The sequence below is a fragment of the Pipra filicauda genome, unplaced genomic scaffold (assembly GCF_003945595.2).
Source record: "Pipra filicauda isolate LSUMZ 115617 unplaced genomic scaffold, ASM394559v2 scaffold47_size6085603_pilon, whole genome shotgun sequence".
NCBI lineage: Eukaryota > Metazoa > Chordata > Aves > Passeriformes > Pipridae > Pipra > Pipra filicauda.
The window spans coordinates 1864742-1880351 of NW_024104620.1; the positions used below are offsets into that span (position 1 = coordinate 1864742).

A 15610-nucleotide genomic window follows, 5' to 3' on the forward strand; every position below is an offset into this window, starting at 1 on the left:
GAGTCACGCAGAGCAGAGGAGAAAGCCTGTCTGCAAGCCACACTTTGTATCTTCTCTCTTTATACATGTTTTCATTTTAAATTATTCCAAATATATTATAGCTTGTATTCCAATTGCTAAAAACACTGTATGGCCATCTTTTTGTGTGTGTTTTTGCTGGTCAAAACCAGTGGCAGAATATATTGTTATGCATTGGTAGCATAGCTGGGATTGGGTGACCTTGGGAAAGGTATTTGAATTATGTTGATGGCCTCCTTGATCTTGGGGGAGTTTTAATTCACATCTATAATTCCAGCCTGAGAAAATTAGACGGAGATTTGTTTTGGAACTGATGGGAAAATATATAGCCAGCAAAAGGAGTTGCCTTCTCCTTCATTACTCACGTAACTTCTCCTGGAAAATAACTTTTTCCTAACAATGGCACTTAAAACTTTCAGCATTTCCAGGGTCAACGTATATTCCTCTGTTTCTTTGGTCCTGCCTTTTTAAAAGAAAGTGAAAGAGGCAGCAGTCTTCTATGTCCTGTGGAAACCTAATTCAATTCTTAATTTCTCCTCCTTTTCTTCCCTTCCCACAGAACCCCTGCTTATTAGTCACAAAGCCCAAAGGTTTATCCCTCCTGTGCTTGCACAGTGCTGATTGCCTGGTGCTGCCAGCCAGGTCAGGATGCCTGAGCTGCCAGGGAGGGGGGCTCAAGCTGTTCTGGTTGGAACATGCAGCTTTATTTCTGAGATTGATCTTAATTCTTCATCTCTAACAGCCTTTTCTGGTGTGAAATCCAGGGTTTAGTGACGTCAACAGGATTTCAGTTCTGAGGGCTTCCAATCTTTTGAACTGCCGTTTGGTAGGTGCATTGTTGCTGTGTGATACTGCTCCACATTTCCCTGAAAAGAGGTGTCACATCCTACACACACCTTGGGGTATGTATGTAAACAGCTCTGGAGGTGTTTAGCCTAGAGAAAAGGAGGCTCAGGTGGGGACTTATCCCTCTCTAAAATTATCGGAAAGGAGATTGTAACCAGGTGGAGACTGGTCTCTTCTCCCAAGTAACAAGCAATAGGACTAGAAGAAACAGTCTCTGGTTGCCCAAGAGGGGTTTAAATTGGATGTTAGGAAAAATTTCTTCGCCAAAAGTGTGGTCAAGACCTGGCACAGGCTGTCCAGGGAAGTGACTGAGTCACCATCCCTGTAAGTGTTCAAAACCATCTAAATGTGGCACTTGGGGATTTGGCTTTAGTGGTGAAGAAGGCTGGGCTGTGTTAGTGGTTGGACTCGATGGCCTCCCAGGTCTTTTCCAATTTGAATGATTCCATTGTTCTGTGCTGTCTGTGTAGAATGTTTCTGCCCACAAAATGTGAAAACAAGCAAATATCTTTAGACATAATGTGAACAAAATTCAAAAATCAAGGTGAAGCTCACACTAATGCTTATCTTGCTTGTCTGGACCAAATTATCTAGATGACCTTTTCTAAGTATTATAATGTCAGAGAGATTGGCGTGCCAGAACTAAGATTTTATTTCTCCTTGTAGGGAGTCTGACCTCTGGCTGGATGTATAGGTCTACTTTACATTGCACTTACGAGATCAGGTAACTTTATATATATACAGCTTCTGGGTTTTTGTATATAAAGAAAAAATATTCAAAATAACTCATAAATTAATTAATAAGTAGTCTGTAATACATGGAGCTCATTGCAGTTCATCATATCAATTCACTTTAGACTGTGGCAATACTTTTCCCTCTCCGTAGTTAATGCTGAAACAAACTTATTATGTGAAGTTATCTCTTAATTTATCTGCATTTATACCGAAGACAAGGGAGAATATCCTGAAAATTAAGCATGACAAGAGTTACCTTGGTTTTGTTTTAATTTTTCTGTTTTTTTTTTTATTCTCAATTTTGCTCAAAGTCAGCTTGAACTTCAGGTGGTTTTCCATCCTGTTGTCTCCGTGACAGTGTTACAAGGATGGCCTTGGTGGCCAGGTCCTGCTCTCTGCTGGCACCTGGTATGGAGCCACCCAGTGTGGCTGTCTGAACTATTACCCTCCCAGACTGGTCTTTCACCAGTCTAGTGTAAGTTTGTACTGGAAAACTGCTGGAGCTGTTCCATGTTAGTTTTGCCATGACACTAATGCACTCACCCCCAGCAAATGGAGCAACACAAACAGCAAGGGGAATTTATCCTTTCCTGATTGCAGCAGTGCATCTCCTTTGCAGGTCCAACACCAAGCTTCCTTTCCCCAGGGACCAGACTAAGGAAGAAGATGCTTGTGCTAAAAAACTCAGCCTCTCTGAGCACTGGAGCAAATTTCCAGGTCAGTGGCTCTGGAGGGATCAGGAGGCTGCCAGGGAGAGGCAGGATGTTAGTTACTGGAAAACTAGAAGGAATAAGCTGATGTACTGGGAGCTCTAATAAGCCAGACTCACAAAAGGGAAGTGATTTGAAGCAAAGACCAACTACCACATTTGCCTCAACTGGAGAAAAGTGAATCATAGGACCGTGCTGTACCAGGTTGGAAGGCATCCCAAAGACCATCTGCTCCAACCTCTCCTAGAAAAAGCATGGTCTAGACGAGATGGCCCAGCACCCTCTCCTGCTGAATCTTAAAAGTGTGCAATGCTGAGGCAGCAAGAGACAGATAAAGCAGTCAGACCAGGGGATAGTAATGGCTTACAGTGTTCACCAGAGCTGATGTGTGTTTGTTTTTCAGTTCTCACCTCCCTGTGCAATCCCAGGCCATGCTCTTTATTCTGTCCTGGTTTATATTGGATGTCACAGCAAGAAGACAAGGTGCCATTAGCTTTTACTTGAAAGGTTATATTGAAGCTATTTTCCTCTAATCTGAGAGATTTCAGCCATAGGAAAATAAAATTTTAAAATCTGGCCCAAGCAAGCCCCCTAACCTGTCCATATCACAGAGAAATGAAGTTAAACATTGAATTGTGTGTTGGAAAATTACTTCAAAATTGCTTAGCTTGCTTTTCAGTCAATTGCTTTCAGTCAATTGCTTTTTTGTCAATTGTTCTCTCTGTGAAAGAGAATGAATTCCTCCATATTTAGGAAATTATTCTGCAAAATTTTAGCCTGCCATTAACAAAACCCAAATATTAAGATATATTTTGGCCACTTTAAAACCTCAACACTGAAGACATGTTTATTGTGAAGTAAGTGGGTAATCCCATCCCAGCTAATAAATGCATTGGGGTATCAAATGTGCCACTGAGCTCCTGGGAGTGGTTGGATACTTGGATGTCTCAGCTAAGCCATGGTGACTGACACCAGATATGAGCTTTACTTGCCCTAAATACTGAACAGTGTAGAAAAAAACCTTTCCCCCACATTTGGGATGGGTTAAAAAAGCACACCTTGTCATCTCAGTTTAGCTGAAGTACTGTGACTCCTTAAGCTGCAGGAACTAAGCTGTATGGCTGAGCCTTAAGTATCTCTTTGTACCTTCAAGCATAAGCTTATGTGGTTTGCTGAGGCAGGGTTCACATTTTGAAATCAAGGCTCACATTTATGCATGTGCTTAGTTTAAAGTACTGTCAGTACTCATATTGGACTTGGATTTATCCATTGAGAATCTGAGCTATAAGGAAGAAATAAACCCAGTGGGATAGTCTCCTGTGTAAGTGTAATTCATAAATATTTGCAGAATCAGGTCTGCAGGTTCGACTATGTCCTGTAGCTATTTTATGGCTTAGGCAGGGTTACCTGCTCATTTTGTCACTTTTAATTTTATTTTGATACTAGTACAGTGTTTGAAACTAATGTTCAAACTTTATTCACTGTTGATCAGGAAAAACATGCACTGCTAGCATGAATATTGACCACAAGGTGAGCAGGACACTTTTTTTTGTCAGAAGCTTGCTTGTCAGCATGCTGGTGATAGATCAGATGTAAAGAAAATCACTTCTGCAAAACCAATTTGCTAAGAGGCCTGTAAAATCCATTTTTAAAAAGTTACTGAGGCAAAAAAAGTGAAGGACCAGCCAACCAGACATTTTGATTGGCTCTTCAAGGTCAGAACGTGATTACTAATTCATCAAATACCTTACTGGTAGCACTGTTTGAAGAGCAAACAACTCTGTGCAGATGTTCTACCTAATAATTTCAGTATCACGGAAAGAATTTTTTACTTACTTTTGGCAATGCTACAGTCATAGGAGCTGTGGCCTTCAAAGCACTGGCAGCCCAATTCCGTGCAGTGTCCCTTGCTGTTACAGAGAGCAGGACACCGGAGGGCGGCGAGGATTTCCTCCAGGGGAGCAGATGGCTGGTTCCCAACACGAAACACTCTGTTTCTGCTTCCAAGCACTCTTCTTTCACATTCATTTTCCAGAAGGGCTATCAGTGCCTTCACCCAAGCCACGTCATCTTTGAGCTGCAGGTCCAAAAGGCATATTTCAATTGCCTCATCCAGCTGTTTTCCGAGGAGGTCTTTACAGGCCAAGCCAATGGTGGAATTTGCAAGAATTTGGTGGCAAATCTCCCGAGCTCTGGTGGCAGTCAGGCCATTGGGAGTGGGCCATGTCAGTGGAAATTTCATCCGAACCCCTTCAAAGTAATCCTCAGGGAAAAAATAGGCAAATCTCTCCGAGTCTCTCTGGGTTGGGCCATGCAATGGGTGAAAGGATGAGTGTTCATAATAGTCATCTTGCCTTCTCACTTTCCTTAGGTCTCCTGTTGGTTTGGTAGAGTTAGTGGAACTGTTGTTATTCACAGAAACATTGTGTGTGAGGGGCTTTAATTGGACCTTGGGGCTACCTCTCTTCTGGACTGATTTAGGCAGATATCTTCGTTCTAAAGGCTTGGTCAATGGTTTCTCAACTTTTCTTAAAGCAGACTCTGTTTCTGAGCGAGTGACAAACTCGGATGTAACATCCACATATGGGATTGCAGAGGTGTAATCCACAGGATCATAATGGCAACCAGAGGACTGAGGGAAAGGAGTCTGAAAGGCATTCAGAGTGTTTGCCACAGGCACAGACTTAGTGTTCCCCTTCTGACATCTGCAGTAATTTCTCCTTTGTTTCCCCTCAGAAGGTGCTGGAGTCCTGTCAAATAAACTCTTCCCTGGAGGTATTCTAATTTAAAAATAGAAAGGGATTAGAGGGAGAAAACTTTCAACAAATTAGTCTATAATACCAAGTAAACTTTCTTTCCCTGAGACTGGGGTATGTACAAATTCCCAATGTACAAAAGTACTTGAGAAAATGCTTAAGTTTGGTCTCTGTTTTCTTTAGTCACTTTTGCACTGCCCTTCTTTAGTTGTTCTGTATGTTTTTTAGCACTACATGGGGACTTTTTAGTAACAGATGCTTAGGTGTTTTTCTGGAGCACTGCCTAACTGCTTGACTTCTCTTTGCAGAACTTTCTTTGAGGTGCAGGTTACCCTTTGTGTATTACACATGAAATAAGGTTTTAGATTTGTCCCTGGTGTGACCCAGATAACTCTTGGAGAACCACAAAAAAGTCATATTTGTTTCAAGTGCTGTATTACAAAAACCACCTTTATCTGTCTGTGCTTTGCTTACCACGTGTTTCCTCTAACATGTGGATCACTTTTTTCTTTTAAATGTTTTGTTTTTCTTTATTTTTTAATTTTATGCATACTTAATTTCATTCTTGTCTTTTAATGGATTTTTTTTTGAGTTTTTCTTTCAACACAAAGCAATTTTCTATTGATCACAGGGCTAGGCTATCATATAAGGTGAGGTGATTTTTTCCCCCCCCTTTTTAATTTAGTCACTCTTTAGTGATGGATGAACTTCTAGAGAGTTCAACTTGAATAAACAGCCATGATTAAAGATTCTTCAGAAATTTCATATCTCTTATTGATCTTATATGTGCAGCACAAGAGGAATCCTAGAGCTTCATAGAAAATGATGTGTTTCCTGCCCCAATAGTTGGCAGTGCATCCTTTCCAGAAAAATTTGAAATAGCACCAAAAATTTAAATTATTTTGGCATTAATTTTGTCTTGCAGCCAGAATCTTGAGGTTTCAGGAAAGTGAAAGCAGTTGTCAACATATTGGAGCCAGACGCTAGATATTGTTGTTGGAAACTGTAATTTCCTTTATCCAATTTTTCCAAAATATATTGAAAATGGCATGTGTGCTATTACTAATTTAGTCATTGACACAACTCTAACTTTTAAATAAAACCTCTCAGCGACACTGGCAAAATGAACCAATTTCTCCTCCTGAAACATGAGCACAAACATATATGAAATCCTTTTTCCCAGTGTTTGGGTACAGCAGAATGGGTTGGTTTTCAAGCTCATGGAAATGCACAAGCTATTTTGCACTTTAATACAATGGAGGAAAATAAAACATATTAGATATTGAGGTGGTATTAGCCCTTTGGACAACACATTTTAGTGTCTGAGTGGTCATCCTGCACACACCGTTCCTCCGGCTCTAAAATAGAGGGGTTACCTGCACCTGAACCTTCTTAATTGCAAACCTAAACCAAGGCAGCAGAATTAGCTCTTCCATTGGTATAATATTGCATAAACTAAAGGCTAGGGTAAATATAATTTACTTAATAAATAATCAAATAAATAAATAAAAAAAATAACTGTTCCAGAATCAGGGCAGAAATTTAACACAGAAATGAAAATTTCAGTACAATGAAACTCTTTTGCCTTGAGATTCTTTCTCAAACCTGTGTGAAACTAACTGCCTTCTTTTGGCCAGCCCTGGTCAACAGGATGGAATGGAAGGCGTGGAAAGGATGGAGCCACTGGAAACCCCATCCTTACTCAGAGCCATGCACATAACCAACAACACCTCAGTGAGCTGGGATGGGCCTTTTGTGCCCTGCATAAGATGACCACACTCTCATTCCTCTGAGCTGCCCACTACAACCAAGGAAAAACCAAAGGTAAGTTTTTCAAACTGAGCTGGATAATATGATAAAGTCCAAAATTACTAGTGTTTCTGCTTCTTTCTTGGTATATTTTAAAAATGGTTTGAAAAATTATTTCACCTGCTTAAAACACATGCTTTAAAACTCAGTTCTTCTTTGCCCGTTCACTATTTAAGGACTGGGAAGCTCTAATGTTGTTTTATTTTTTAAAAGTTGCGTTGGAAAGCTGATGTGTAAACCAGATCTGTGTCATTCACAGCCCTGCAGCTGCTTGAGAGAGGTGGGAGGCAGGGAAAGCACCAGATGGTGGGCACTCAGGGTAGCTTCAGGTACTGGAGAAAGCCTAACACGCTTTCAGGGTTATTTAAAGTGAAATTAAAAACAGCAGCAGAAAAATCACCCTCTAGCTTTTGGGTTTTTCTGCACCATTTCTCTGTGGGTGGATCAGAGAATGATCCAGTCTCCTCAGGAGATGGCCTTAGTTTCTCCATTGGCTTGTTTTTTTAACCAAGTTCTGAAGGGTACTTGAGAATCCATCCTTGGAAGGACTGGAAGATGAAACTCATCACCCCTCTTGCCCTTCTCACTTAGCAGGAGTTTCTCCTGCTTTCCCTGAAGTATCTCCATCATATGTGCTGAGCCCTAGAAAATTCCTCAGTGCTTTACAGGTATATTCCTTTATATTGTGCTTTGGCTTCAGATCTTCCAACAAATTTGATCAGAATAGGTCCTCTTAAGGTTCTTGTTAGCACATTTTGGGTAGTGAGCTACTGGTTGGTTCTTGCACCAAGCTATTTGTCCATCTGCCTTCCGAGGAGAAAGCTCTGACTGACTGTCACATTTTTAGGATATTAATGATGGTTGTTGAATTCTAAATATTACAATTTGCAATGGCAGGTCAAAACAGATATTAGATAGCCACTGCTTAGGCCCATTGAAGAGAACTAGGACATGGTAGAAGTGATTATTTTCTGAAATGCAACAGTTCTAAAAATTCGTTGTTCCTCTAGGATTGCACTGAGTTTCCATGTACAGAGTAAATGGTATGTTACGGTGTTTTGCCTTATTTTTCCTTATTTTCAAAACATACTTTAAGACTACACAATCAAACCCATTTGGGTTTTAGGAACACCTATTAGGCACGTTTAAAGTTCAGCAACAGGAATAAAAATGTGGGATAGGGATATGGTTACGGACAGGGATAGGGACAATGACAAGGATATGTCAGAAAGCCAGACTCCTGGTTCTGGTTCCAGACCATCTGTCTCAGAAAGTGCAAGTTTTCAGAGCTCACTGTCGTCATTAGTCGAGTAGATATTAAGTTTTAACATGGTACATATATTACCACACTTTGTCAAAATGTAACATTTAATCTATACTCACGTATTGTAATTAGTGTTCAGTAATGAACACAGGAAATACCAAACCCTTAATTAATCCCTATTGTCAGTTATCTGCATTTTCAAGTGTGGGTGAGAACTGCTTTTTTTTTTTTTTTTTTTAAACAGCTAAAAGGGATCTTAACACAGCTGTTAACATGACATCACTTGTGAATATAACTTCTGTCTCAGTAAGTGCTGATGTGTATTGTGCTGACTGAAAATTAAGCCCCTGTGCTGTTGGGATGGAAATGGGTCTCTTGGCTTCCCCTCCAGGTTAAGCAGATCTCTCTGTCTGGTCATTAGGGGAGTGGGTAATGAAATAAACGTATCAAGACCATTTGTAACAGGGCTCAGAGTGTCTCACGGGTGGGATCCTCTCTGGCTTTGTACCTCCACTCCTCTATGAAGTCTTCCTCGGGAACATTGCTCAGGTCGTTGTGGCTGATCCCGTCGAAGAGGCCACACAAGCCCCTGGTGCTGTTGAAGTCCCTGCCTGGTGTCCTCACTGTCACACCCATTCCCCACTCGCTCACGTCGGCTCGAACAAATGCTCCCGAAGGGAACAGGATCTGAAGAGGCAGGAAAAAAACCCCAGTGAATTGACGCTCTTACCAAGCTTTTTATGCAATAAGAAATGTCTCTTTCCATAAATGAAAATATCAAAGGAGGACGTTAGAGGCGGCAGAGGTAATTTAAGATCACTTAGAAACACTATAAATATTTGTTTGTGCTATTATTTTTCTTGCTTTCAGATTCCATGGTATTAATATCTGATAGCATTACATAAATATGAAACTGCACAAGTACTTTCTTTTTAAATTAATAATTGAACCCATTGAAGTTTTCCTACTGGTAAGTTACTGGCTAATTTTTGAAGTGACTTCCATGACAATAAGGCCACCCTTGTGTCTTTGCCTGGGAAATAATTTCTTTTAGATAAACTGCCAAGTTTGAAAAACAGCTTTCTTCCCTCTGAAAAATTTTTTCATTTTCCAAGGCCGGATTGCCCAGAAAATGATTGTGTTTTAAAGTAGATAAAGCAATTTTCTCATTAAAGAACTAGTGGTAGGCTTACACTGACCTTTAAAAGAAAAAAAATGGCAAGGTTCAAAACCAGAAGTAACTGTGTGGATAATGGATTTTTCAGATTGGTTTACTAGCCAAGAAATAAAAAGAAAAAAAGCAAAAAGAAAATATCCGTTCAACTGAAATGTATTCTTCTTTGTTTGCTTTATTTTTATTGGTAAAAAGAAAATTATTTGAAAATTATCTGGGCCAGGAGCAGGAGTATACTATCCTGAAAAGTAGCCTTAATATTTTCTTTTTATCCAAAATTAAAAGTTTTCAGTTAATCTTAAAAAATACATTAAAGACTTGCAAATATCTCATTATAATAATTTCAAAATAATTATTTATCTTTTTTTAAGAGGCCTCTGCCTAAATATAATTTATTCAGGCAAATAATATCCTTTGCTTTTCTGTCTTTGTGGGGATTTTTAGGTCCCTTCTAAGCTCCTCCCCACCAAATCTATTCGTATCTGTGAAGGAACAACAAGCTTATATTTTTATTCCTGTGCTGGAATCTAGAGTTTACATATTAGCTCCACTAAATAATAATGCTGCCCCTTTTAGCTTCCCAGTCATCATTTCAGGCATGCAAATACTTTTTTGAGGAGCTCTCCATGAGCAGAGCAGCAAAGTGCCACCGAGTGCAATGGCAGCTTGGGACACAGTTTTGAACTCAGTCTCTCTGTGTTTTGATCAGGGCATTTAAAGCCTCCTTTTCTTCAAAAATTATTTGCCTTGGGGAATAATGTAAGGCTTCATATAAAAGCAGTACTTTGAACACCTCAGATGTTCTTGGCTGTCCCTCCGCTTTGGCTGTACCTATGTTTCACTTCCCAAGGTAAGTATAAATAAAATCCCAGTAATCCCCCAACATAAAACTCAAATGGCCTGATGGGTTTAACTTTTTTTTCCGGTGGTTTAATAGGTAGAGCAGGAGAACTGCAGCTGACACAGTGCTGGGTAGGATTTGATTTCCTTCTTCACATAAACGCGTGTCTTCTAATTACATGCTTTACTGCAGGGAGGAGTATTTCCTACAAGACTGTGTGTAAAATCCTTGCAGTCAGAATTGCATGAGCTGTTCAGTCTTCCGTCTGGATTAATATTTCCAGGTGTGGATTTATTTCAGGAGTCTGGAGGGTTGTAACTCTTTCCTTTCCTGCTGCTCCAGGCAACATATCCCACCTGGATTTAACGTGGTTGATCGAGGCTTCAAAGAAGCTTTTTTGAGAGATATATAGTGACTGGCTTCTGAAAACTGTCACCTTGCACAGAAAAACATGACTTAACCCCACTCTAAGCCTCCTTGAACGTCACGGGACCCAGGGGAGAGCCGGCTCCTGTGCTGCACGAGGCTGATGATGGGCAACTGCTGAGCAAACCAAGATGCTCTGTGGTGTGATCAGGGATCTCTGCTGCACAGTTCCTATAGATTCCTGCTAAGATAAGAGCAGGATCCATATTTGTGTCCTGATTTGTTTCCCTGAGATTTACCTCAGGTTTAAATGAGAATCGGGTTTCCTTGCTAAGAATATTCTAGTAATAAAACAGTTATTATATTGCATTGAGTTGCAAAATGAAATGACAGCTTGATTCCTGCTTTTTCTCTATTCTATAATTAACATACTCTCAATTACTACCTTCCTGAGATCTATTCCAAGAGAGATCACAAGGAGAGCCAAGCACACGCGCTCCCTGCATCATTCTGGCTCTAGTGTGCACCAGTCTTCATCCGAAACATTTCATGGCAATAAATCTTGATGATACAACTCTAGGACAAAATTATCTTCTTGGCCATAATTTGTGGCTCTTCTCCTCACCAAACCCCCTGGTGCAGTCTACTCTTATTCTTCCAGTGATTTCACTGGATTAGTGTGGACAAGCGATACTTATGCAAAGTATGTTGTGGCCATATATTTTTTAGGCAAATGCTTTACATTACACCAAATGCTGCACATTTGCAGCCCATTTTCATAGCTTTTGGGGGCTATCTGGATCTGACTAATAGTGCCTTACTACTCCACTCTAAAACTCCATTATTCTGCTACCTGTGATGTTTCCTTGAATATTTATATCACGAGCTCTGCAAAGAAATTTGCTTTATGTGATGCGGTTGGGTAGTGCCTGGCATAAACAAACAGGGAGCTGGCTGCAGCGCTGCAGAGAGTAAGTAGCAATATTAGTGCTCTGCTATGTCTCTAAGAAATTTCCAGAGATGCTTGTTTTGTTTTGTTTTACAGTTTGTTAAACTAACACTTTAACCAGCTACTTCCCTGCACCTTGTTTCGCGGTGCATTTTGCTGCGGGCGCTCTTATGGCTTCAGGTAGATGTTTTTGCAGCAACTTTATTAATAATTCAGAAATATTTAACCCGTGTTTTCAAAGCACAGCAACAACAAGAGTGCTCAACCATCCATGTACTGTTATTTTTACAAAAATGCCGAACCATCCACGTACTGTTATTTTTCTGCCTCTGTAAGACTTTAGGATTTTAACGCGCGGCAGTGCCTCGGTGCTTTTGATGGTCAGCTGGGGTCTGCTCTCCCGAAAGTGGCCATTGCAAGTGTCCAGAATCACGGTGTCACCCCCTTCCTGGGCAGCTACACCACAGTTGCAGGCGGTGGCAGAGCGGTGGCTTCCGCAATCCCATTGCCGGACGTGCACCTCAAACACCCGCGACACACTCCGGCACAGAAGGAAGGTCCCGATTTTGTAGTTGTCATAGCGCCTAAACAGCCACAAAGAAACAGAAACAAGGATTTAGAGACTCTGAGCATCCACCTGCGTTGGTTATTTGTTGGTGGTGGCTGGCCTTGGAGGAGGGAAAAATCCCCACAGAGGGAAGCGTTTCTCCAGCGCTGTATCCAAGGGAAACACCGCCGCAGTTATTAGCTGGAAGTGCATGAGAATTCCCGTGAAAAGCGGGAGCTGTCTCCCAGCTGCTGCCATGGCAATGGGCACGGATAAAAAGGATAAACATTTGATATAAAGCAAATGGGAAGAAGTCCCTGCCTCCAGGTCTTAATAAATATGTTTTGGTTCTAACCAGATGCTTTAGAGCACGATCTTCCTCAAAGAAAGGAAAATCAGTGCTAAAATAACCTCTTCTGTGACCAATCACCAATTTTTACAAGTCTGGCTGTGGCTAGGTAAAGGCTTCCTGTGAAAATCTGGGATTCTACTGAAAACCTGCTAAAATGAAGTTGATATCTTCCCCTAAACAGCTTCCTTGTAAGCACAACTATCCCACTAAATGCACTGACAATCAGCACAAGGCAACATGGTGAACAATTTAGGACTTTCATTCTTTTTTGTAAGGAGCATCCTTGTTCCATCTGAGTAGGACCAGGAACAGAATAACTTTAACAATTTTGGAAGTGCTTCCCCTTTGTATGAGCCACCTTCAGTCCCTGGGATTTTCACAACAGGAGATGGGAGAGGATCCTCTTCTGTTTGTGCTCTCACTGCATAAACTTGTCTTATTCTTACTTTATTTTATTCTAATATGTTGTACAAAAGAAAACAGTAGCCATATACTTTATATATGTGTCTGGAGTTTTCTCTCTACAAGCCAACAACTTCCATCTTAAAAGCAATGGATTAATCTCCTTTCCTTTAAGGCACTGCAATTAGTTTTAAACACAATTTTTATGAAATTAAGTAATATGGAAACCAAGTTATAGGCTTATAATAATAAGTATTATTCTTTTCTGGAATAAAAAAGATGTAAAAAGGAATGTATAAAATATCCCTGCTAAATAACAGGATTATTTTTAAGCACTGCCATATGAACATCAATATTTTCCAGGCCATTATTGTTTCATATACAGAGGAACAAACAGCTTGAGAACAGTGATTTTTTTAGGATGTATATTTCTACATTTTATTTCTCTTTAGAATAAAAGACATAGAAAACTATGTAACTTGAAACACAGTAAGAATTTAAACTTCAATGGCTTTTCTATGCTAGAAAAGACATCTGACTTTATCTTTCATCTTGAAAAACTTAGTCAAGTTGGCCATAAAGAGATAAGATTTTTAATGGTTCTGTCTCATCTTATTTTCTAATCAGGTTCATAAATCCTAAGCACATGGCAGAGATGTTGCTGCTAAGATTGATCAGAACCAAGGACAATATAAAAAAATAGACAATCTCTTTTAATATCATTTTCTTATTACATTTGGACGTCTTCAGAGGAGAGTGAGAGGGGAGAGGGCATTTAATGAGAGCACTTTCTGCAGTTTCCTCATATGGGATCAGCTTAGAAGGAAAAGTGTTTAGGGAGACTGATGGAAAATAAGGCACCACAATGGCTGTACCCAGATTAATCATCTCCATCTGGTAAATAAGACTGTATTTGCATATGCCATTGCATTATGGGAGCTGTTTTCTGCTTGCTAAGCACTGACAGTGGACCCAAATCCAACCCTTCTGGAAGTCTCTTCAATCAGGCCATGGCATAGATTGCACAGCACATAAGGAACCTGCTCTGTGTCTAAATTAAACCACCTTTGATTCAGCTGAATGGATTACTGAACATAGTCAGGTAAACTCTTGTGATGTTTATACAACTGTAATTGTGATAATGATTCTTTGGACAACATTTGAGAAATTACTTTTGTCACTAAAAGCATGAGGTAGACTTACTAGAGCTCTTGCACAAAGAAGTTCTGCATGTTCTTTGTGAACCAGGCACCACTGTTTGGGTCTAAGTCATCCTCCCCATTGCCCTCCCCCATCCTACTTCCTTAATAGTCTGAAGCAATGGATGGACTGGAGTTCTTCCCTCCGTATCTGTGTGCTTGGGTTGTTTTCCAAGGGGTGCAGCTAGCTTTGTCACAGCATGAAGTCATAACTCAAGCTGTGCTCTTTACGCAAGAATTGTAAAACTCTCTTAAGTCTTTGGTTGTGAAAGTGAGTTGCTATAGGAATACTTTCTGTTGGTTAATGGTAAGAGAGGGACAGAAGGGAATATAAATGTATGTGAACAATTACTACTAGTAGTGTAAATTAACTAACACCATGCACTTCCTCTTCACCAAGCTACACTTCTTTTTATTAATCCAGTGTTTATTGTTGCCATTCCTGAAGATTTTCCACCACAGTTTTGCCACCAAATTATTTGATTTGTTGACATGTCCGTGCAGGCTCCCTCTTTCCTTGCTAGTAAGAACTATTTTATGATAGTTCTAACCCCATGAAGATCTGGGTAATGGTGAAGGATGTTCTCTGGTTTCAGAGCGCTCATCACGTTGTTCTCAGGGAGCAAAGCTGTTGGATTACTTTGAGTAGTCACTGGATGCTTGGGGATATATAAACTTCTACAGACTATCAAAAACCCCAGAACCTGCCAGGAGTTAGTTGTGGGCTAGTATGACAAAAGCCACTAAAGCCAATCAGCACTGCAAGCTGAGAAATTTTTCCATAGTGCAGAAAATGGTACCATTCCCCCAAAGATAATATTGACGGATGGATTAGTGCAAATGCTTGAGAAATCTGAGAAATCTTCTTACCTTTTTTTTTTTTTTTAAGGTTAAAATGCAAAATAACCTGGATGATGTATATAGTTCACCAATCAAGACATATTTCCCATTTTACTTTACCTTAAAAGGATTTTTTTGCATGTTTAGTTTTAAGCTAGGACTTCATATTTAAGAATCTGCAATTTATGGCATGAAAAGCTTTTATATTTATAATGTGCCATAACTAGTAATGAGGGCTATACTTCTTTACCAGGCTTTCACATTTGTTTAATTTAGAAGGTACTTTGCTATAAAAGGAAGTGCTCTCTCTGGATTTTAGCTGGTATAATTAACGCTATTTCACATCTACGCTCCAATATACACAAATTGATTGTGCTTATGCTGTAAAATATGACACATTCTTCTTTGATTTTCAGTCACTGCCTTTGGTGAAAAGAATGAAAAGATTACAAGATAAATATTTCTACAGACGTATATTAGCAGGAGGAATACCAAAGGGGAGTGTTGTCATTAAGAAGTGGGAGTTAGGTATTTCAGTTGTCTAATGAGTAGCTAACTACCTCAGATGTAATGTGAGCCATTGAAAACATCACTATAGAAGTTACAAAATACATTGGAAGTGACTGTCTCAGCAGGAAAATTCTACTACCAAAAAGAGCAGCCTTTTGATTTTTCGATTTTATCAATTTTCCAATAAACCTGATAAACAAAATATTCAAATAAATATTTTTAAATAAGTTAAAATTTTAGTTTTTAATGCTTTTAATTTAAACTTTGAAAAAGTAAAGTTTTCAGTTTTCCA

The 15610-nt window shown here is 39.7% G+C and overlaps 1 protein-coding gene across 1 annotated transcript in view; it reads right to left on the reverse strand.

Moving 5' to 3' along the window:
* Positions 1-15610, reverse strand: part of LOC114002759 (von Willebrand factor D and EGF domain-containing protein-like) — a 182790-nt gene that overhangs the window by 96125 nt on the left and 71055 nt on the right. Inside the window, exons 9-11 of the mRNA XM_039386360.1 lie at positions 11782-12052; positions 8647-8825; positions 4146-5089 (exon numbers count right to left, since the gene is read on the reverse strand). Of these exons, the coding sequence (XP_039242294.1) occupies positions 4146-5089; positions 8647-8825; positions 11782-12052 (1394 nt within the window). The remainder of the gene's footprint in view (positions 1-4145; positions 5090-8646; positions 8826-11781; positions 12053-15610) is intronic.